A 25,525-nucleotide genomic window follows, 5' to 3' on the forward strand; every position below is an offset into this window, starting at 1 on the left:
CTTAAGCTAGGAAGTTACAGGTTATATTTGCTGAAAGCTTAGGCTTTCTTCTTCTAGTTTTTACAAAGCTTTTTTATTCACTAAAGCAGAGTTTAGAAGTTTTTTTGTTCAGAAAGAAATACATATTTATGTTTCTTTCCTGAAGTTTATCTCTGTTAATGAAAAGCTTTGCATGTACTTGGGCAACCAAATTTCAAATTTCATTTTCTGAATGCTTAGATCCAACTGTCTGATTTTTCTATATAATATTTTTCTACTGCGACAATATCTTTAGAGTTATGATTGATATAAGTTCATACCTAAAATGATTTTTAAATTTTTTTGCCAAAATTTTGATTTGCTATTATACAAAAAGCTTTTAAGCTTAATTTTCTAAAAGTTTAGATGTTGCTTAATGTTTTTCTTATAAATTATTTTAAGTGTGTATCATAGGATTAAACTTTTTTATTAAATTATTAAACATTTAAATTTTTTAAAACTTTTTCAAAGTTTATGACTTTGAGAGTAAAAAGCTCAGCTTGCACTTAACCGAGGGTGTTAAAAGTCTTAGAGGATGAAAGCTTAGTTTCTGCTGTATGTTTTTAACAACCTTATTTTCCCTTTAAGCCTTTATTTTAGGAGTTTATCTTATTAATTTCATTAATGTTACATAATCAAATGCTTTATAGTTTTGTTCGAAGTGGTTTGTCTTTGTTAGCCAAAAGCTTAGCTTGAACTTAAACACGGGGGTTATAAGTTTGATTTTCAATAAGATAAGCTTCTGCTTCATGATTTCTATAAACATTTTTCATCAATTGTTTTAAACTTTTAAGAGTTATTATTTATACTTTTAATATTGAAATATTTTTTTAAAATTTTAAAGATTTATATGAAATGGTGAAGTTTAGTAATCAAAAGCTCTGCCTCTACTTAAATTAGGTGTTTATAAGTTTGATTTTCTTAAAGCTTAGGTAAAGCTCTTTGATTATTATAAAAATTATTTTGCAATTGGTTTCAAACTGTAAGAATTGAAATTCATACATTCAGTATTAAAAATTTTAAAATTTATTTGAGTTTATCAAGTCAAAAGCTCAGCCTGTACTTAAATTAGGTGTTTATAAGTTTGATTTCTAAAAGCTTAGGTAAAGCTTTTTGATTATTGTAAACATTATTCTCCTATTGGTTTCAAAGTATAAGAATTGTTATTTTTTCATTCAACATTAAAAAAAATAAAGTTTAATAATTTCTTTGTAGAGCTTTTTTTGTTAATCTAAAGCAAAGCTTGTACTTTAACCAGGGGATATAAATTAAATTTTGTGAAATATTGTGCTGTTATTTATTTAAAATATTTTGGTAATTTTTTAAATTTTGAAATTTTTTTAATGTTTTTAATTATAGTTTTTTAAATATTTTTGTTTTTATTACTTTCTTGTCAATACGTACTCATATAGTATTGAGGGTTATCCTTAGTTTTATTTAATTTAATTTTTTATAAATTTATATGTTTTTTTAATTTTTATAATATTATTTTTAAAAAAATTGTTAAACACTTCTTTTTAAATTTGTCTTAAAATCATAGTTATTTGTAAAATTTTATTTGAATTTCTTTTTTATAAAATTATTTTTTTTTTAAATAACACGCGTTTAAAATTCGTTTTTATATTATTATATTTTTTTAATTTTAAAACTGCTGCACATGCGCGTTAAGTGATATGTATGTTGTATCCTTTGGAACGTGCACTTTAACACTGGATGATGCAGCAGAAAAAATATAACAGCACCACATTAAAACACACACAATTTTTTGCCTTAAAATGCAGTCTATTTTTTTTGTGTAAAATTTTTATTATTATTATTGTTGTTGTTAGTTTTCAATATAATTGTAAGCGCCAACCGCACAAATCAAAAATCGAACATACAACAACAAACACAGGGAGAGATCGGTACAGAATAAAAACCAAAAAAAAAAGAACAACCCCTCCCTACATGTCTACGTTGAAAGATTTTTAAAGTTACAATTACAATAACACTAACAACAGTTTGATAAAAATGCAGTTTTATTGTGACAATTTTGTCGTTGTCGTCGTTGTTGTTGTTGTTGCTTGTGTAAAAAGTTACTGTAACAAAAATTTTGTTGTTTTTTTATTATTATTATATTTTACCAATTTTTCCTATTTTATTACATTTTTCTCTTTTTTTTTGGTGGAAAACCCTTAAAAACACCCCAAAAAACAATTCTAAATAGAAATCTATCAAATGTTAAACAAAAACAACAACAACAAAAATTTCCCTTAAAACTAATAACAACAACATGTATTTGAAAGACTACAACAACAATAAAAGGAAAATTTAATAGAAAAAAAATCATAGTAATAGTGAAAAATATCAACAGAAAAAAAAGAGAAAAATTATAGAAAAGTTTTTATATTATGAGTAATGTTTATTAAGTAAATATGAATATGTTGGTATGTATGTATGTATGATAGTGTGAGAGAATATGTGTAATTTTCCTACATATACATATGTATGTATAAATGAGTAAGTTTTAAGTGTTTGCTAATGTATGATATGAAGGGGGGAAGAAAAAAACCTATCAGGCTCCGCCCCTTTTAGTAATAATAATTTTTATTTTCCAATTTCTTTTATTTTCATTTTATTTTATTTTTGTCAAATAATTTTCATACATTCAGTTTTTAGACTTTTTATATGATATTATCATTATCATATTCATACATCACTCACACACATACAGTTATACTAAGAAACTTCAAAACACATACTCTTAGAATATTTCATGTAAATATTAGTAGACCTGTCCTTCAGTAAGTAGGTAAACTTACCTTTAGTTTAGGAGATATTGGTAAATTTTCTTTCATTAAGATCTCTTTACAAAATTTTATTGACTTTGTTAGCTAAAAGATTAACATGTATATAAACAATAAGATCAAAAGTTTAGTTTTATGAAAGCTTAATTCCTGCTCTATAAATTTTGCTCACATTATTGTCCATTTAAGCATATAGTTTAGAAGATATTACTATTTATTCTCTCAATATTACTGATGCAAAATTTTAAAGATATCTTTGAAGTGGTTGACTTTGTTGGCTTAAAGCTCAACTTGTTAATAAAAAATTAGAACAAAAGTGTATATTTTGGAAAGCTTAATTCCTGCTTTATTGATTTTACATATATTATATACCAATTAAGTCTGTAGTTTGGGAGATATTGCTATTTATTCTCTCAATATTACAAAAGCAAATTTTTAAAGATTTCTTTGAAGTGGTTGACTTTGTTAGCTTAAAGCTCAACTTGTACATTTAAAATAAGAACAAAAGTTTATTTTTATGAAAGCTTCATTCCTGCTTTATTATTTGTATATACATTATATACCAATTAAGTCCGTAGTTTGGAAGATATTACTATTAATTATCCCTATATTACAGAAGCAAATTTTTAAAATTTTTTTTGAAGTGGTTAACTTTGTTAGCTTAAAGCTTAAGTTGTACATAAACAATTAGATCAAAAGTTTAATTTTCTGAAAGCTTAATTCCTGCTTTATAAAGTTCGCATACATTAGTGTCCATTTAAGTTCATAGTTTAAAAGATATTACTATTTATTCTTTCAATATTACAAAAGTAAATTTTTAAAGATTTCTCTGAAGTGGTTGACTTTATTAGCATAAAGCTCAACTTGTACATATGCAATAAGATAAAACTAGTCAATATCTTATTATTACCAAATCAAAACTTTGAAAACTCAAAGCTCAACTTGTGCTTAAAGAACAGGATCAAGATCAGTTTAATTTTCGCAGTATACATTTTACAAGAACTACTTTCCAATTAAGACCTTAGTTTAAAAGATATTACTTTTCCATTCACTCAATATAACAACATCAAAACTCAAAAGATTTCTTTTAAATTATAAACTATATGTAAGACAAATGTTCAACTTTAACATAAAGCTAGAAGCTATCTTATCTGTTTAGACCCTGCTCTATAATGTTTATATACATTACTTAGTAGGGGAGTTAATAGTTAAGGAGTTATTATGATTAATTCATTACATACATCGCACATTCAACTAGAACATTTATTCAATATCATTCATTCGGTTAACTTTGTTAGGAAAACGTTTAGTTTTTACTTAAACCGAGGGATTACTAGTTAAAATTTAGGTAGAGATTTAATTGATTTATCGAAAACATATCTGATGGAATGATTCAATATTCGGATTCCAAAGATAACTGAGGTCTTTAAAAACTTGTTCTCATACTAACAGACAGAAGGACATCACTAAAAACAAAATTTTTTCAGAGGCCAGGTCTAATGTGTTTGTGTTTTTATTTTTTTATACATATATTCATATACATATGATGTATGTATATTATTATTGTAAATATGTAGATATTATTTTCTAGATGAAAATATTTTATCCTATAGTTGTTACTTTTGTATTTTTGTTTTGTTGTTCTTATTATTTTAGTTATTTTCCATATTACCATGTTAGTTTGTATGTGTGTACATGTCTTTATATATGTATTTTCTTTAATATTGTTCAATTAATAAAATTTTTTGTTGTTGGTAAAAACATTAATGTTTTCCCCTTCTTTAAGGGGAAATTATTTAATGTTTAAAAATTATTTTGAATGTTTATAATTTTGAAGCCTGTGAGGTCGAAGGTCATGAATTCGTTTCTCACAAGAGACAGGTTTTTGTGTATTTGTTAACAGTAATACTTCCGAACTTTTTAACTAGCTAACTAACTAACTATATAACTAACTAACTAACTAACTAACTTACTAACTAACTAACTAACTAACTAACTAACTTAATATCTATATAACTAACTAACTAACTTACTAAATAACTAACTAACTAACTAACTAAATAACTAACTAACTAACTACCTAACTAACTACCTAAACTAACTAACTAAGTAATAAACTAGTGTGGCCTCCGGAAGGTTAGTGATGTTTTCTAGTCTAGTAGACCGGAGGTGGTGGGTTCGATTCCCACCCGTGGTACTGGTTAAGGAGCGTACAACAGGCCCGATAGAGGCCTAGGTGTATTTCTTCTGACTTGATATATATACATCCTCCTTTCAAACTAACTAACCAACCAACCAACTAACTAACTAACTAACTAACTAACTAACTAACTAACTAACTAACTAACTAACTAACTAACTAACTAACTAACGAACTGACTAACTAACTAACTAACTAACTAACTAACTAATTAAATAACTATGTGAAGGGACATGTATAAATGTCTGTCAGTTCACCAAGTGTGAATGAATGAATATATTTAATACAATTTCTAAATTGATAAGAAAATTTTTTTTAATGTAAAAAAAATTGTCGAGATTTTTTTTTAATTTTTATGAGATTAAAAATATGAGATAGGAAAATAATAATTTTTGAAAATCGATTAAATTGCAATGATTTCTTACGATTTGCATCAGTCTGTTTTTATATTTGGTGGTGAAATCACTTAGAAATGTTTATTAAAAACTTAATTATAATTAAATTATTATTTTTTGTAAATTATATACATTTTATAAAATGTATTGATACTAATGCTACGTTATCAGAAACTCTTAATAACCTGGAGGTAAAAATAACCACCCTAATTAATAGTAAAATGCTTTCGTTAGAACAATATCTTGAAAATGTTTTGAACGACAAATTAACAGAAATCGATCAGCAAATAAGTGAGTTAAGAAGTTTTTATTTTAAAACAAAACTGATCAAATAATATATTTTGATTTACAGAATCGATTAATGAACAACTGGAGCAAAAAATGGACAGCAGCATTAAAAGTGATAATACGGAAGAAGAAAATATAAGTGAGTAGAATTTTATTTGGTACACAGTCTTGAATAGGGTCTAAAGTCTTGACTCTGGTTTAGTCTGTAGATTTCGTTCAAATGTGGTCTATAGTCTTGCTATTAGATTAGTCTATAGTGATTAAATTTGTGCAAATTCTTTACTATAGCTTAGTCTAAATCTTATCTAAATATTAGACTATAGTTCGTCAATACTATAGTCTCAAATAAAATTTGATTTATAAAGAATGAATGTTTTGAGTATTTTTGTTAATATTTTTTATGATTTTTTTTAGTACTTTTCAATAAAAGTAAACCAGCCTATAATGTTAACGAAGTTAGGTGGTAAGTGCCTATGTATTTGTATATAAAAACTAACTGAAATGATCATTCTATTTAATAAAACGTCTTATATTAACTTCCAGTTCCAATAATCATTTACCCAACAGTTGTTTTGATCTCAACAAGTGCAACCATAATATATATTCTCTTATGGTGCCTGAAGTCAGTGATAAACCGTTTCCTGCAGTCTGCGATTTAAAAACTCTCGATGGTGGTTGGACCATCATACAGCGACGTCAAGATGGTTCGGAAAATTTCAATAGAAATTGGACAGAGTATGTCGATGGATTTGGAGATTTAAATCGTGAATTTTTTATTGGATTAGAGAAACTTTATGCGCTCACATCTCTGGGAGTACCACAAGAATTGTACATAATACTAGAGGATTTTGAAGGAGAAAGAAAATATGCCAGATATGGTGAATTTAAAGTTGATTCGAAAAGTACGGAATACAATTTAACAGTGGGTGATTATTCGGGTGATGCAGGAGATAGTTTGAGTGAGCATAATGGTTATAAGTTCTCTACCTATGATCGGGATAATGACGATACTAGCGGAAATTGTGCCAAACACTTTGGTGGTGCTTGGTGGTATCATAGTTGTTACGATAGGTGTGTTAAATATATTTATAAAATATGTAATATTTTTAAGAAATTTATTTTATGTATTTCAGTAATTTAAATGGTCCATATTTAATGGGAAAAATAAGTCACACTCAAGGCGGAATGTCCTGGAATGAATTTCGGGGTTTAAATTATTCTCTTAGGTTTGCGCAAATGATGATAAGACCTAAGCAGGATTGATTCAAAAAACTAAAAGATCTAAAAGTTTTGCAAAGCGTAATTTAACTACTGACTAGATTATATACTAAACTATAGACTAGACTATATACTAGACCATAGACAAGACTCTAGACTAAGTATATACTAGACTATAGATTAGACTTTAGACTAGACTATAAAATATACTATAGAATAGACTATAGACTAGACTATAGACTAGACTATAGAATAGACTATAGACTAGACTATAGACTAGACAAAAGACTATAATTTAGACAAAACTAGACTATATACCAGACTAAAGCCTACACTATAGACAAAACTAGACTATATACCAGACTAAAGCCTACACTATAGACTAGACTATACTATAGACTATATTAGTCAATAGCCTATAGACTAGAATATAGACTAGAACCTACATTATAGACTAGACTATAAACTAGACTATAGACTAGACTATACTCTAGACTATAGACTGAAATATGGACTAGACTGTAGACTAGATTATAGATTAGAATATAGACTAGACTATAGACTAGACTATAGACTAGATTATAGAATAAACTATAGACTAGACTATAGACTGTATACAAAAGACTATATACAAAACTATAGAGTACACTATAGACTAAGCTATATACTGAACTATAGAGTAGACTAAAGACTAGACTATAGACTATACTATAGACTAGACTATAGACTACACTATAGACTAGACTATAGACTAGACTATAGACTAGACTATAGAGTAGACTATAGACTAGGCTATAGACTAGACTATAGACTAGACTATAGACTAGGCTATAGACTAGACTATAGACTAGACTATAGACTAGACTATAGACTAGACTATAGACTAGACTATAGACTAGACTATAGACTAGACTATAGACTAGACTATAGACTAGACTATAGACTAGACTATAGACTAGACTATAGACTAGACTTTAGACTAGACTATAGACTAGACTTTAGACTAGACTATAGACTAAAATCTCAGTATCCAGATGTTGCATATTTCGTAACTTAATACAACCAAAAATCCCCTACATTCAACAGGTTGTACAACTGCATACGCACTTACCACAAACAATTCGATATGTTTATATGAAGGTTGTTTTGACTGTGTAATGTATATGTGTATGTATACATATACATACATATAAAGAAAGGACAATGCAAGGCTAAAACAAAAATACTCCTTTGATAGCAACGAGACTTTAGAGTAAAAATAAACACACACTGCTTAGCATATTTATATACATATTTGTATGTATATATAGTATTCAAAAGTCATATAACAACATCGACCTGCATTTCAAACTAAAAATATAGACCTTTACTTACAGATTTACATAACTACATACATACATATCTACACATACTTATAAGTAAAAAATGTGTTGCAAGCAAATCACATAATATGTTAATAAACCTACATTTAAATAGTTATCTGTGTTAGATTTGTACATAAATAAATGGTTATTAGAATAGCCCTTCAAATTTAAATTGTCCTGAAAGGATTTAGTTTTATTCATTGGTAATAGAGATGGTTTTATGTGGAAATCTATAGACTAGTTAATAAACTAGTTCCTAGTAAATGGACTAGTTAATAGACAAGTCCATAGACTAATAAAGAAACTAGTCTATAGACTAGTTAATAGTATGGACGGTAAGCTTGTCCAAAGACCTCCTTTCAGACTGATCCATAGACAAGTTATATGTTGACCAAATAATAGACTAGTCCACATACTAGTTAATAGTACGAGTTAACAGTAAAAATACTAGTAAATAATCTGGTAATTAGACTAATTCATATTACTAGTATTAGACTAGTCAATAACTAGTTAATACAATACTTTAACGACTAGTCCATAGACGCGTCAATGGACTAGACCATTAACTAGACCTTAGACTATTCATGACTTAACCCATAGAATAGTTATAGTAATTAAGGACCACTAATTCTATTCAGTACTGAATATTTTAGTATAAAACACCCCTTTGGTGAAATGTTGGGCCGATATTTTTGCTTGTATTACAAACGTCATTATTAATTGTATAAAGATGTAGTTTAAACATATTCTAAACACACTAAATTTCTAACAACAAATACAAATAAATTACTCTCAGTTCTCTGAAAATCTCACTCAATTCTAAACACTCGCACACACACAAATAAAAAAACAAAAACTAAAACTTTCATTTTTGCAAGGATTCGGCGCATTCGATATATTAGAACGAGTACAAAACAATAAAGAGTACTAAACAAACAAAATATATTATAAAGGAAAAAGGGGGAAGAGTTTATTGCTCCCACTCCCCCCCAAAACCTAAACCATTAAGAAGAGTATAGAATGTGTATGTATACAATCGTATTGAAAAAATGCCGGTAAAACTGAAATATTTGTAGAAAAAAACTCTATACTAAATATATTAGAACGATTTCAAATTTTACACTTTACACGCAGTGTGGCAGACAGACAAACAAATACCGCTGTATATATTACATACATACATAGAAAGAGAGACATTCGTACTTAGTATATGTATATCAAAATATTAGTATGTGTTTTTTTGCCGAATGCACTCGTGCGTATGTTTAGCAATTTATACATACATATATACAAAAAAATACAAATGTGTAAATATTTTTTACGTAGTTTTGAGATGAAAAAAGTTGGTACCATTTTGTTAGGGAAATAAGTACTTTTTTGTTAGGGAAATAAGTACTTTTTTTGCTGATGGCAAAATTCTAACAACAACAGTTAAATTTTAAGCCGAAATCCAAAGATCTCTGGTTAACCTTATGTAACAGATAAATTTTAAGGACAGATTGAAGCCTAACTCTGCTCACGGCTTTACAAAAGTATACATTGGTCTCTGGGATAAAAATCAACAGCTTTAATCATATATCATATATCTACTTCCCGAGATCCTTATAGTATTTTATGGAATGTTTCGGTGAGTATATTTATATGGGACCAATTGGACTGATGTTGCCGTTCGTTAATAGACAAACTGGAGAACGAACATAGCTATACAATATTAACATTTTAAAAAGATCCAGAATGTACAACTTTGAACAATTTCAAATGATTTTCCAAATGAACCGATTCACATAAAACTTGCAAAGGATCCATTAATTTTAATGTTAAAAATCGTAATAATTATGTTGTTGTTGTAGCAGTAGCACGTGTAAAGTCAGTGTAAAAGGATTAACAATCCTTGGTCGGTGTTCGTTGAACTTTGAATCGTTTAGGTGTAAACAACCAATTGTCGTGGGAACATAGCAATTATTATAATAATGAAAATTGCTTAGAAATGTAATTTTCGAGAGCTTTCTCTTAAGTTAAATGAAATCTTAATTTATCTAAATGGAACCTTTAAACTGATTGGTTCAAAAGTTGTAGTATAATTAGCTGTATCGGATCTGTCATAAGTCGATATTATCGTTTTTTAAGATTGATATAGTTTTATTAATATTTTCGACATCTCAGTTCTCGATGTACAGGACAGGACACTGGGTAATAGGCAGACACGCAGTCGGCTTGGGCTCCCGTTCCATGATCACTGTCGCAGTTGCAAAGTTAGGGAATAGGAAAAAACTGTCCATCTCCTCTGTGTATGCCCGGCAATCACTTCATATCTAACCTTGGTGAGATATCTGATCTTATTCCACAGATTTCTCACAGCTAAGGGCTGGATCTAATACTACAATTACAACATCTAACGAGTGGAGTGATCCGGTCAAAACGGAGTCTCTTCGATTCTACTTGAGAGTTCGCGCGTAGTAAACTACCACGTAAACCAACCAACCAGGATCCAGAATATTGATGATTTGGATCCTGGTATAGTTTTATTAATATTTTCGACAACTAAGTCCTCGTTGTATATTTACGCCAAATTTTTTACATTAACAAAGAAGGATCCAGAATATTGGGTATGATATTTCGATGTTGCGTCCGTAGATTTTATTGATATTTGCGACAACTAAGTCCTCGATCACTAAATTTTTAAATTTTAACAAAAAAGGACCCGGACTATTTATGATTATACTGCAGATATTTCGATGATTCGAACGAAGATTGGTAAAGTTTTAAAAATATTTGCGACAACTAAGTCCCCGCCAAATTTTGAATTTAAACATAAAAAGTACCAAAAAAATTTTTTTTTTGGTATAAAACTCATGTTGATCCACACTATTTATGTTTGAGTTGTATTACAAATACGTAGAGTAATACACATAAACTTATATATGTACATAGACACACATATACATATATATGTATTCAAGTTTAATTTCATATGTAGGTTTATTGTATTTGAAAAACATGGTTAGTTTTTATCAAAAAAAAGCAAAAAATCATTGGTCAGCAAATGGTCAAGGTTTTCAATTGACTTTCACTTTCAAAATAGTAACTACACACACACACACATACAAACACACACAATCTAACCTATAGATACAAATGTTTATATATGTTTTTATTTATTTTTCTGCATGTGTATACTACATACATACATTCATTTGTATGTACTATACATATAGTTTAAAAAAAATACAAAAACTATACTCAATTTTCACTTTCATTTTCAATGTTTTGTTTCTAATATTTTATACTATACATACATACAAATACATGTAAACATACATACAAAACAAATATACATATGTGTGTATAATAAATACGTACATGTAAACATGTTTTCATTCGCTTACATACATTACATTTAGAAAATTGTATAGTTTGTGTAAAATGTATTTGTTTTTAGATATAAACACACATACATACATATGTATAAACATGTATATGTTTTACATTACATTCATACATTTTGTACATTGAACTTGTTATAAATTGTTTAGTTTTATGTTTAAGGATTGAGTTTTCATAAAAACGCAACACAGACAAAAAAGCAACTACATACATGTCTATATCAACAACAACAACACAAAAGCTTTAAATTGAAATGTAAACAATACTTCGTGTTAGAATATAATTTATGTTTAGTTGTTGCTACTATTTAAATCTATTATTTTAAACTATATATTTTAGAGAAATATAGGTAAACATTGTGTAAACAATTACATATGTATGTATGTATAAGTTCATTTACACTTGTATGCTTAAATGTATGTCACTGTTATTTTGTGGTTTTAGGAAATTTAAATATTTCTAATTAATTGTGTTGTAGAGTTCAATGACAAGTTTTAAAGGATTAGATAACATAGGATGTTTAAATTTTAATAAATATTCGAGGAGAAGCTTTATTTTAAGAAATTAGATTTATTGTGAATCTGATCATTCTTATGTTTGTTATGGTTAATAGGTCGACTAGCAATAGTGGGCTTGTACACTCTCATATAAACTAAGTTTAAAAATTCTCTTACTATCAATGGACAAGTGTCTGGTAAAAAATGTATTTTGGTAATTTTTTGCACCTCATATATCTTTAAAATTTTGAAATATACTTTAGTTAATTAAAATGTTGCGAATAATTTGATTAACAACCGCAACAAACTAAGGGCTGTTTTTTTTCAAAATTCCTCTCTATAGTTATCTGTCATTTGTGCTAAAGTAACAGTAAGATTTTGATTGAATGTAAACATTTGAAAAAATCAGCAGGTTTTTCTTAAAACCAAATCCTTAACTCAATTCTAGTTATTCCCATGGTATTTTCAATTATAATTGACTGGTTTTCCAAAGAGGCACTATTCTCACCACTTAACGGTATATTCATGCATGCATAAGTACATACTTATTACTTACATATATAATACGCTCTCAACCTTAGAATTTAAGAAAATAGTATAAAAGAATATTTTTGTGGGATTGTTGAGGGTGTTTTCATGTAAAATGACATGTATATACATATGTATGCATAGTTTTAGGTTAGAAAAGGTGTTAGAGTTTAATGTCGGCTAGTGAATCTGTAAAACCTTATAAAAATTTTAATGGTTAGTGAGGGAGGAAATACTCTTGAGAGGCCTGGAGTTAAGGCCTTAATGGGTATAACAACTAAGATATATGTAAATATATCTATCTATCTATCTATCTGTCTGTCTGTCTGTCTGTCTGTCTATCTATCTTTCTTTTTATCTATCTATCTATCTATCTATCTATCTATCTATCTATCTATCTATCTATCTATCTATCTATTTATCTATCTCTCTATCTATCTATCTATCTATCTATCTATCTATCTATCTATCTATCTATCTATCTATCTATCTATCTATCTATCTATCTATCTATCTATCTATCTATCTATCTACCTATCTATCTATCTATCTATCTATCTGTCTGTCTGTCTGTCTGTCTGTCTGTCTGTCTGTCTGTCTGTCTGTCTGTCTATCTATCTATCTATCCATCTATCTATATATCTATCAATCTATCAATCTATCTATCTATCTATCTATCTATCTATCTATCTATCTATCTATCTGTCTATCTAAGCTTTAAACCACCATTTCTGAGAGGCCTGAAGCCTTTTGGCCTTTAAAGTAAATATATGAAAATATGTGTTTACTTATAGGCGCGTGTATCTAAACAAATAAAAACTTTGTATGTATTTGACATGACATGTGTGTGCGTACATTTAATAATCCATCAAACACAAAAAAAGGACTTTAGAAATCAATCATATTTTCCCCCTGCTCTTAAATCAACAAACGCACACAAATTTTTCATTTTTCATAATTAGAAATAAATAAAACGAAATGAAAAATGAAAATTTTTAATTTAAATTATTAAAAGGGGTGGGTGTTACGATTACTAATCATAATAGGTTTGTATGTTTAAAATAATAAAAACTATTGTTTGGTCAAGTCATTCACTGTAGGTGGGTGAGTGAGAGCGGGTGTTAGAAAAGGGATGTTTTTAGTTTTTTCCTTAACACAGCTGATTTCTATTGTTGATTAGTTAAAGGTTTTTAAAATTTGTTCAGACAACAATAACATGAGACAATTACATTTTTTAATTATGGTTTATTAAAGGTGTTTTTCTGTTAACATGTGGTTTTTGTGGTTTTTAAAGTAAACAATATAAAGATGAAATTTTTTTATGTTATTTTCAATAATCGATAGACTAGACCATGGCATAGATTATAGACGATGTCGTTATCTATTTAGGAAAGTACAATTTAGTATAATCCGAAATTTTGTAACTAGACTAATCAATCGATTAGTTAGTAGTGTAATAGACTAGATGTTAGAATGCTACCGAAATTGTTACAATCGGTTGTCAATAGTGAGCTTATCATGTTCGTTAACATTAAGATAATGGATGTGTATAAAATTAAGATTTCGACAACGAGTTGTTGCAATTTCGACAACGTTACGTTATCTAACAACATAGTGTTGTCGTGTGTATGTATTTACTTTAATAACGGATGTTATTGAAAAATTATAAACACTTTGGTGTTAATTTTGTGCCAGGCGTGTATAAAATTTAAAAACGTCTTTAATAGTTTATAGATAAGTCAAAAGACTAGTTCATAGAATAGTCAATAGATATATTATTGTTCTTAAACGAAGGTATCAAAAACTGTTCGGCTTAGTCCTTTTTGAAAGAACCCAAAAATATATTAATTTTACAGCAGCCTAGGTTTTATGTATACATTCATGCGAATGTATGTGTAAATAATTCTTAATTAAAATCTGACCAAAAACTCAAATTCCAACCCCTGTTTAGTGCAAAACCTACGAAAAAAAACATATAAGAATAAGAAAAAAAAGTAAGAAATCATAAATGTATAAAACGAAAATTAAAAGAGATGAAAATGAAGAAAAAAAATATCAAAATTTTTTTCAATAATTTTTTTTTCTAATTAAAACACATACTAACAAGACACAAGTGTAAATGACTGATATGAAAAATGCCCTTAACCATAACAGCACACATACACACACACAGACAATTTACCTCCCTTTACAACCCATGATTTTGTAGTAATTATCATTACTTTTGCAGAATTTTTATCTTTCAACAGGACTTTGCTATATATTTTCGAATTTTTGTAATTCAAAACTTTTTTTGTTTTTCAACACATCCCCCCCACCATCAAGAAAAAAATTTCGTTTTTATACAAAGTTACTAATATTTAAGCAACTATGTAAATGTGTATGTGTGTGTAGTAACTATTCTTACAACCCCTTGTAACCTTTCTTTTTGTTTTGCAATTTCTTTAGATTTAACACCCACACACCCACATTAAATGAAGATGAACAAAACCAAAAACAAACAAAAATTTTATAAAAACCTAACAATTTTCTAAAAGAAACTAAAAATCTTTATGGAAAAACAAAATATAAGTCAAAAAGGGAGTAAAGAGTAACATAAAAGTAACAAAATTTTTCACAAAAACTTCCTAAAAATTCTTCAAATTTCTCTGTTGGGAGATAAGAAATGAAAATAACAAAAAAATTTTCAACTTTGGCAACCAACAGCTATCTCAGCTAAACTTATTTATCAACCACCCACCCACCACCTTCTTCTTTTTCCACTTTTTTCCTAACTAAACTATAAAGCCAACTACCTCTAAAGACCCTTTGCCCCCTTGCAACGGAACTATAACTATTCACACACACACTCACACTCTCTCTCTCTTCTAGACTTTAGCGTAAATTGCGACTTTTGTAAACCATCAAATTATTATTATTTTTTTCTTTTTTCCATTTTTGACACTCAAAAAGAAAATATAAAATATGAGTTATTTTTTTTTTCTCTGGTATTTTTCCTTATATGTATGTATGTGTGTGAAAGTAATATTGCTATATATATGTATGTGTAAATAAGTTTTTATACGGAAAATTATAAATGTATTTTCCAGTTAAAATCAAGCAGAAAAAAATTTTGTTTTATTGGAAATTTATATGAGTTGTAGAGAAAAACCAAATAAAATTTATAATCGATTAGATATTTTAATAAAAGACAGTGAGAAATCAACAACAACAACAAGTAAACATTTATAAGGTATAATCTTACTCGCTAAAATCAAAATTTTCCATTTATATTAAGACCTAAGCAGTTTCTGACGTTTTATATATCTATAATAAATCCACATAAGAAATTTTAAAGTTCCTAAAAAGAATAAGGTCTGATATGAGACTTTGAACCCTAAATGAACTGATCATATATAGGATCTTGAACTCATAATAGACTTCCTAAAAGTCTTAATGAACTGATCATATATGGGATCTTGAACTCATAATAGACCTACACACACAAAATTCGCTATAATGACTAATATTCTTATAAAACTTTAATTAATTTAAAAAATTAAATTTTACTACAGATCGTAGAACTTTTCAAGGACTTGCCCATAGATTAGACCACACACTTGTCAAAAGTCTAGTCTATAGGCTAATACATAGACCAGTTCATTTACTACTACATAGACTAATACACAAACTAGACTAAACCTAGACTATGAATTAATCTAGTCCTTAAATAAGCCCATAAACAACTTAAGCGATAAATTAGTCAATTAATGGGTCCATAGACTATACCGTAAACTAAACCTGAGATTTGTCCATGAACTTGTCCACAGTCTAGTTAAATCCGTAAATAATCAATAGGTTAGAACTTGTACTGGTCTTTAGATTAGTCTACAAGGTAGTCTATAGACTACACCATATGATAGTTTTTAGACTAATGCATTGACTAGTTAAAAGACTAATCAACAAACAAGTTAATATACAATATCATAAACTATTCCATAATCTACTCCATACACAAGTCCTTAGACAAGTCTATAGACTAGACCATAGGTTAGTCTAAATCAATACATTAAAACATAGACAAGTCTATAAACTATACTGTATAGACTTGTCCACAAATTAGTCCTAAAACTGATCCTTAGATAAAATTATAGAGAAATCTACCCCAGACTACCTAGACTACTCCAAATTTATCTATATTTCGGTTCATATACTAGAATAATCCCAGACTGGTACATAGCAAAGTCTAAAAACTAGTCAATAGACTTGACCAAATGCTAGCCTTTAGGCTAGTTTATTGACTAATCAGTAGGCTAATCAACAGACTAGTCCATTAACTAGTATAGACAAGACCATATACTAGTCCATAAATTCGTGAATAATGTAGGCTTAAGATATAGTCAGTAGCAAGTCTACAAGTAAATAGACCAGTCTAAACATTAGTCTATAGACTTAAACATAGACAAGTTTATTGACTAGTCAGTAGACTAATCTACAGACTAGTATATTAACAAATTAATAGACTAGACTATATACTAGTCCATAATCTAGTGAATAGTCTAGGCTTAAGACTAGTCATTACCAAGTCTACTAGTAAATAGACTAGTCTAAAAATAGTCCATAGACTTGACCATATGCTAGCCTTTAGACTAGTTTATTGACTAGTCAGTAGACTAATCAACAGACAAGTTTATTAACTAGTTAATAGACAAGACCATATACTAGTTCATAATCTAAAAAACAATCTAGGCCTAAGACTAATGATTAGCAAGTCTACTAGTCAATATACTTACTAGATCACAAACTATTCAATAGGCAAGATCATAAACTAGTCTAGTCTATAAACTAGTTCTTAAATCGGTCCAAAATAGACTAGTCAATAGATAAGTCCATAAGTTAGTCAAAACGATAGTTCATAAGCTAATCAATGGACTAGGTCAAAAACTACTAGTCTTTATCTCTTCTTTAAACTAGTCAATAGATCAGTCCAGCCTAGTCCTCAAACTTAGAACGAGACTAATTAAGATGAGAGACTAGTCTCAAACAGGGTCCATAGACTAAAAGTGTTAACAGACTTGTACATAGATTAGATCGATGGAAATCTTTGTTTAGAAGAAAATGTTCATCCATTCATTCGCCATCCAAGTTCTATAAAAAGGAACTAAAAGATTAAAGCGATAAAAAGTTTTGAATCAAAATATATCAAAAACCTTTTGTTGGATGGGTATACACGATTAAATACCTATGATTATATTAGCTAATATTATAAAGCTGGAACTAGATCCACCGATATTTCGAAAATTTTCTTTAGACTTAAAATGCTTCATATACACTTTTATCATTTTAAAATTAAAAGTTGTTGTTTAATCTCACTATTGACTCAAAAAGTAAAATTTTGAACCGACATTGAGGACCCGTTGAGGACCCGTTTCGATGATGGTTTTGTCCACATATATGATTCATTAATCACGTTCTATTATCTGCATTGTCCTTAGTTACAATTTAAACAAAAGTTAAATTAATATCGATAAAAAGTGTAGTAATGTAATGTCAGACATTGAGGTCCTTTTTACCGCTGCCAACTGAATCCATTACTCACGCCATACTGTGTGTGTGTGCAAAGAACCTGTTTTTTAACTCATAATAAAAATACTTAAAAAAATTAATCTTGTTAACTCAGTGTACGATTCTGTGCCAGTCTAGAGAAATATGTACATACATACATACATACATACATACATACATACATACATACATACATACATACATACATACATACATACATACATACATACATACTTACATACATACTTACATACATACATACATACATACATACATACATACATACATACATACATACATACATACATACATACATACATACATACATACATACATACATACATAAAACCTCTAAACTAGGAGCTAAGGAAATATGGAAAAAACACATAACCCAGTGAAAAAATTTACTACGAATTTCCAACGATCTAAATTTGATGTTAAAACAAATCAAGTTGAATCATCTAAATCTGATTAGATTTGAGAAATCAGCAATATAACACTGACTTTTGCAGGAAACAGTTTTGAGAATATGTATCATGTATCAATAACGGTATTACATTTTAAATGATATTTAAAAGGATCCACTTTTTTCGCTGGGTTTTTCAAATACATATAATACACATAAAACACACACACACAATTACCCAATAACATTTTTTTTTTAACGAAAACAATAACAACAACAACAAAAATTGTAATGTAATAATAAATTTATTTTTCCTCAGATTTTTGCGCTGCAATTTAAAAACTTTATATGGAAAATGTGTACTCCAGTTTATGGTGTATATTATAATGGCAGAAAAATGTGTATTTTTTATGAATGTATGTTAGTATGTGTAATAATGAGCATCAAAAAGGCGTCACCATTATATGTACATAAAAAAATATGATTAATATTTAAAATTTGTAGAGATCTAACAAAACTTTTAAACACCTTACTTAAGAACAAATATCGGTAAATAGCTATATGGTGAGCTTTATTGATTTTGCCGGTATAAAAATTACAACAACACCAATTTAATAATATATATTATTATAATCTTATTTCTCAAGACCCTTGAAATAGATCTGTTGCTGTTCATTATAACACAACAACGATTGTAAAATGTTAGAATATTACCGTGATATCTGATTTCGAGTTATATTTTGAACTTTAGGTTTAAGTCCCGAAAACTGAAAATTCTAATTTCAAACCATATATCGTTTTTGAATCAAAAGTTGTAAAGCGATATACCAATATCTTTTTTCTTTAGAGATGGCTAGGTTTTCTAATTTCTAACTCTTAAATCTAAGGATTTAAGAAAAAAAGCAATCCATCAATCTTGAAAAATTACTATTTTAGAAATTTCGATATGAAATGGACTTAGCATTGGAAAACTTTAAGTCTGGCTTTTCCAATTTTTGAAAAATATAAACGAATTTTTGAATTTGCTTAATCGAACATTCACACAAACTGAGGGTTATAGCATTAAGTAGATCCATCTCTTTTTTCTTTAAAGAAGACTAGAGATTACTATACCTAGTCCTTCCTAAAATTGAGAAAGCTTTCAGATTACAAAAAATAGGATAAAAAAAACAATTCCGAAAAATAACGAATTATTTCTATTGGCATTTATAATTTAAATCTTAAAATTATTAAAATTCCGAAAGTGTTGTACTGATATTTTAGATGCAACTGTTTTACTGTTATACTGACAAAATTCTGCAGAAAAAAACTGTAAAATCCATTTTTTACGAGAAAAAAAGGGGTTGTTATTATTTGATGTACGAAAAATTTATAGAAAATTAACTGTTATAATAGAAATTAAAAAAAACTGTTATACTAAACAAATTCTAAAGAAAAAAGCTGTTATAAAAATATTGATTGTAGAAAAACCCGTTTTATTAAAAACTGTTATACTAACAACGGTGTTTAGAAAAAACTGTTGTATGAAAATTTTTATAGAAGAAAACTGTTATAATGAAACATTTCTATAGAAAAAAAACATTATACTAAGACATTTTTGTAAAAAAGAACTGGTATACTGATAAATTTCCAAGAAAATACTCATACATATTTATGGGAAAAAACTGTTATACTTTAAATATCTACAAAAAACACTGTACAGAAGTATTTCAAAAAAACTGTTATACAAAAACTATAATACTAAAACATTTCTATAAAAATTGTTTAACTGATAAATTTCCATGAAAAAAAACGTTTATTTTGAACATTTTTATAGAAAAAAACTGTAAATAAAATCAGAAAAAAAACTGCTATACTAAAATATTTCTTAAGAAAACTGTTACACGAACAATTTCCAAAGAAAAAAACTATTATACTGACAATTTTCTACAAAAATACTATTATACTAAAGTATTTCTACAGAAAAAAACTGTTATACTGAAAAATTATATAGAAAAAAACTATTAATCGAAAAATGTCCACAGTATGAACTATTATGCAGATAAATTTCCATGTAATACTAAAAAATGTCCATAGAAAAATTGTTATAAGAAAAACTGTTTTTAGAAAACATTGTTATGAAAATTTTTATAAAAAGAAAAACTTTTTTACTGAAATATTTATATAGAAAAACTATTATACTGAAACATTCTATAGAAAAAACTACTTTTTGGAAACATTTCCATAAAGAACTCTTATACTGGAAATAATTTTATAGAAAAAAAACTGTTATACCAAAAATATATATAGAAAAAACTGCTTTATTAAAATATTTCTAAAGAAAACTTTTATAATGAAAATTTTCTATAGAAAAAAACTGTTATACTGAAACTTTTCTTCAGAAAAAAACTGTTATATTAATAAATATATATAGAAAAACTGTTAAAAGAAAAATGTCTACAATATATGTTATTATACAGATTAATACTAAAAAATTACCATAAAAGAAACTGTTATACTACATTTTTATGGAAATACAAATATAATCTATATTATTTCCACATAAAAATGTTCATACAAAAGTTTTACATGAAATAAAATATTGTATTTAATAGAAAAAAAAATTGTATAAAAAACTGTTATACTGGCAATTTCTAAAGAAACATGTGTAATACTAAAAATTTAAATGTTATACGAACAATTTTCTATAAAATAATAATTTTTTCTATGAAAAAAACTTTATAAAAAACTATTATACTGTAAAATTTCTTTAAAAAAACTGTTATACTCGAAAATTTTTAAGAAAATCTAAAAAAACTATTAACTGCCAATTGCTAAAGAAAAATCTATAATACTTTATTTTATAGAATATCTATTATACTGAAAAATTTCTTTAGAAAAAGAAAACAGTTTTAATAAAAAATTATATAAAAACTGTTATACTGGCAATTTCTAAAGAAAAATCTGTAATACTAAAAATTTTCTATAAAATAATAAGTTTTTCTATGAAAAAATTCTATAAAAAACTGTTATACTGTAAAATTTCTTTAGGAAACAACTGTTATACAGGATTTTTATTATAAAAAATTAAGTAATACAATAGAAATGTCTCTTTTAATGAAAACTTGATGTTCTACAAAAAAAAAAAAAATATAAGGAAAAATAACTGTAATACTCAAAAAATGTCTATTGAAAACAATGATTTAGGTTTAAGCTGACCGTTTTGAAAGGACCACATTAGATTCTGAATTTGTAGATGTCCTGCAGATGTCTCGCTATGTTTCTTAAAATATTTTAATTGTAGACTGCCTGATATTAAATATTTGTAGATCATGAAGTCACACTTAAGAGTATCTATAAAATCGAATGAGATATCGGACAATTTTATGTTATTGATTTTAAGATTAATATGGGGAATTTCATTTTAAGTGACCCAACTTAAAAAATCGATTTTGACGAAATTTGTTCTAACATTTGTATTGTGGGATTGTAGGCCAGACACATATTTTCAGCTTTATCGGTCAAGCAATGCCGGACTTAGAGGGGTTCAAAGTTGAACATTTTGGTCATACAGGGTTTTATTCAAATGAGTGTAACTTTTTATCTATTGGTCCTAACAAAAATTGTCCAAAGGAGTTTAGATTGCTACTTTTTCAAAATTTAAGAATTGAATTCTTAAATTTTGTTTTTAATATTTTTTTTTTTTTTCAAAATAAGCTCTTTTAATAAACCTTTTGAAAACCATCGATATTTCAATAGAATTTATAAAAACAAATTTTATAACAAAAGTAATCTATCAAATTATATAAAAATCGGTTCTAAACCCCATATTAGAGCCCATATAGCAAGACAACTAAATATTTCAAAAAATATTGAAAAACATAAGGATCGGTCCCTATGAAGCCGATATTTTTGTAACACAAACACCAAACCGACCAAAGAACAAACAAAATAAAAACCTCTAAATAAATATAAAATGCAATAAAAAGAAATAAAATAAAATAAAATAAAATAAAATAAAATAAAATAAATAGAAAGCGTATAAAATTTATTGATTTTTATATAAAAAATAAATATTTTTAGCCCCAAAAACTTTATTTCCTTTTTACACTCAAGCACACTCATCTATACAAACAAAGAATAAAGCAAATGTGTGTGTGTAAGTAAGGAAGTAAGTGTGTATTGCATACTTTAGGGCAGAAGGGAAGTGGAGGGGGCAGTAGAGTAGAGAAACAAATTTTATATTTTCATTACTGAACATTATTAAAAATTGTTTTAATCTTTAGCAAATAACTCATAATAACAACAGCAACAACACAAACAATATAGAATTTCTAGCAGTTTTAATAGAAATTTACCCACCCAAACAACCCACCAAGCAACCAGTTAAACAGTTTTACTACAACTCCAAAACCCACCCTCATAATATTTAATTTTTATTTTTTTTTTATACCCTACACCACTATAGTGGGGAGGGTATTATACGTTTGTGCTGATGTTTGTAACATACAAAAATATTGGTCCAATACCCACCTTAAAGTATACCGATCGATTCAGAATCATTTTTTGAGTCGATTAAGACATGTCCGTCCGTCCGTCCGTCTGTCCGGCTGGCTGGCTGTCCATGTAAACCTTGTGCGCAAGGTACAGGCCGCAATTTTCAAGATAATTTGATGAAATTTGGACCAAGCATGTTTTTTGGCACAAGGACGAAGCCTATTGAAAATGGTTGAAATCAGTCCATTATTTCACCTAGCCCCCATACAACCGTACCTCCCGATTTGAACTTTTTATGCAATAATTACGTCAAATATTTTGCTATCTCTCTAAAAATTGGCACAAATAAGTTTTATATAAGTATAAATGATACTGCAGATTTTCGAAAGGATCGGCCTATATTTGACCCTAGCCCCCATACAAACCCCCCTTCAAAAAATTACTTAAACGTCTAAAATTGACTTGTAACCATTTGTATCGCAATGAAACTCAACAAAACTAATTGTTATTTAGAAATATATCCTTTTCCCAAATTTACCGAGGATCGGCCCATATTTGACCTATATAAAGCCTTATTTAGAAATTTTAGTTTTTTATCAATAAATGGCTTAAATATTTTGGAATTATGGTAATGTTCAACATAAAAGTTTCTTTACAAAAAATAAAAATTTTATAAAAAGTAAAAATTTTAAAAATATACTCATGGTGTAGGGTATTATATGGTCGGCCATGCACGACTATACTTTCCTACTTGTTTTTTTTTTTTTTTTTTTTGAAAACGTGTGCAACACATTATTTGAAATATTATCGAGGCCAGAGAAATATGGAAAAAAGTTACATTATCGCAAAAATTTTTATTGTATATTTTTTTCAATTTTTTGATAATCACATATATATCACTTGTATTTACGTATGTACTTTATATAAAAAAATTTTATATCATAAAAGCTCAGCCATATTGAAACTCACAAAAATATTGTAAAAATTTAATAATATCAATAAATACTTAGTAACAGTAATGAGCAGTAAAAGGCAGCCTTGCAGGGAGAAACAGGAAAGGGAGTTAGGTGCTGAGTTATTGTTCACATATTCATATTGTCAATTGTTATCCTTTAGTAATTTATTTTTTCTTTTTTTTTTATATATGACGCTTTTGGGTACAGTTTTTCAATTTAATATAAATTTATAATAATGACAAAACAAAAATATAAATCAATAAAAATATATAAAAGAAAAAAACTGAAAATAACAACAACAACAATGTCTATATAAATATGAATATTAATAAATGTGATTATAAAAAAATGGATAATTAGCAACATATGAAATAAAATGCCCCTGACAGAAAGATAAAAAAATAAATTAATAGATATTTACTTGCTATCAGGTAAATGATAAAGAAAATTATTTTATTTTAAATATGAAATGATAATGTAAGTTTTATTAATAGTTTATTGTTTTAAAGTTTTTTTTAATCACTTATACCATATACATATGTACTAGAACAAAATGTTTAACAGCTGTTTGAAGAAACAGCCTAAAACTTAGAGTTACTGCTAGCAACCGTCTACCCAGAAGACTAGATATTTTAACAAGTGTTCTAGGAAGATGTTAATCATCATCCCATATGGTTGGTTGGTTTACGTGGTAGTTCACTACACGCGAACTGTCAAGTAGAATCAAAGAGACCCCGTTTTGACCGGACCACTCCACTCGTCAGATGTTGAATTTGTAGTATTAGATCCAGCCCGTAGCTGTGAGAAATCTGAGGATATCATTAAGCCTAAAGACAGATATCTCGCCAAGGTTAGATATGAAGTAATTGCCAAGGAAGCGGTTTCTCTTTACGGCCAGAGCAGGGCATTCACAGAGGAGATGGAAGACCGTTTCTTCCTTTTCCCTGTCTTTGCAACTGCGACAGTGATCATTGAATCATCCCATATAATACAAAGACACAAACAGAAAGTGAATCCAAAGTATTCAATGCATATCTACTTTATAGATTACTTGGGAACTAAAAGTGGGCACTGTCTCTGTTCTCGTTTACAATGGGAACAGGTTAACGTAAGTGAAAATAACTATTTTTTCCAAATGATTTAACTGTTATTCGTATTGCTTCTAAGAGGCCAAAGTCTATATTTTTAAATTTCTAAGCAAAACTAAATCGAATTCCTCATATTATATTTTCCAGATATCGTAACATGATTTTGGTCATATTCAATACGTTAGAACTGCACAAAGACAACGTTTTTTTATAAATTCTCTTAAGTCCAATCTAGCGACGAAAGTTTAACCTATAATATAACTTCTTTGTTCTTTTTCAAGAACAAAGGTTAAACTTTTATTTTAAAGACAACAAATTGAAATTTATAATAATTTACGACAACATCCCTTATACATCTTAAATATGACAAAAAAACT

At 27.6% G+C, this 25,525-nt stretch overlaps 2 protein-coding genes across 4 annotated transcripts in view; one reads left to right on the forward strand and one right to left on the reverse strand.

The window, feature by feature from the left end:
- LOC111682808 overlaps positions 1–25,525 on the reverse strand; it is a 42,763-nt gene that overhangs the window by 12,706 nt on the left and 4,532 nt on the right. The window lies entirely within an intron of this gene.
- LOC111682807 (fibrinogen C domain-containing protein 1-like) lies at positions 5,449–7,109 on the forward strand. 2 transcript variants are annotated; one of them, XM_046952622.1, is made up of 5 exons: positions 5,449–5,690; positions 5,752–5,826; positions 6,102–6,150; positions 6,231–6,758; positions 6,821–7,109. In XM_046952622.1, exons 1-5 carry the CDS (start codon positions 5,477–5,479, stop codon positions 6,948–6,950), a joined length of 996 nt encoding a protein of 331 aa, XP_046808578.1. In that variant the 5' UTR covers positions 5,449–5,476; the 3' UTR covers positions 6,951–7,109. The 2 variants fall into 2 exon arrangements, with proteins under 2 accessions (XP_046808578.1, XP_046808579.1); XM_046952623.1 differs by having other exon boundaries at positions 6,255–6,758.

This window comes from Lucilia cuprina, chromosome 5, assembly GCF_022045245.1.
Source record: "Lucilia cuprina isolate Lc7/37 chromosome 5, ASM2204524v1, whole genome shotgun sequence".
In the NCBI taxonomy this organism is placed as follows: Eukaryota; Metazoa; Arthropoda; class Insecta; order Diptera; family Calliphoridae; genus Lucilia; species Lucilia cuprina.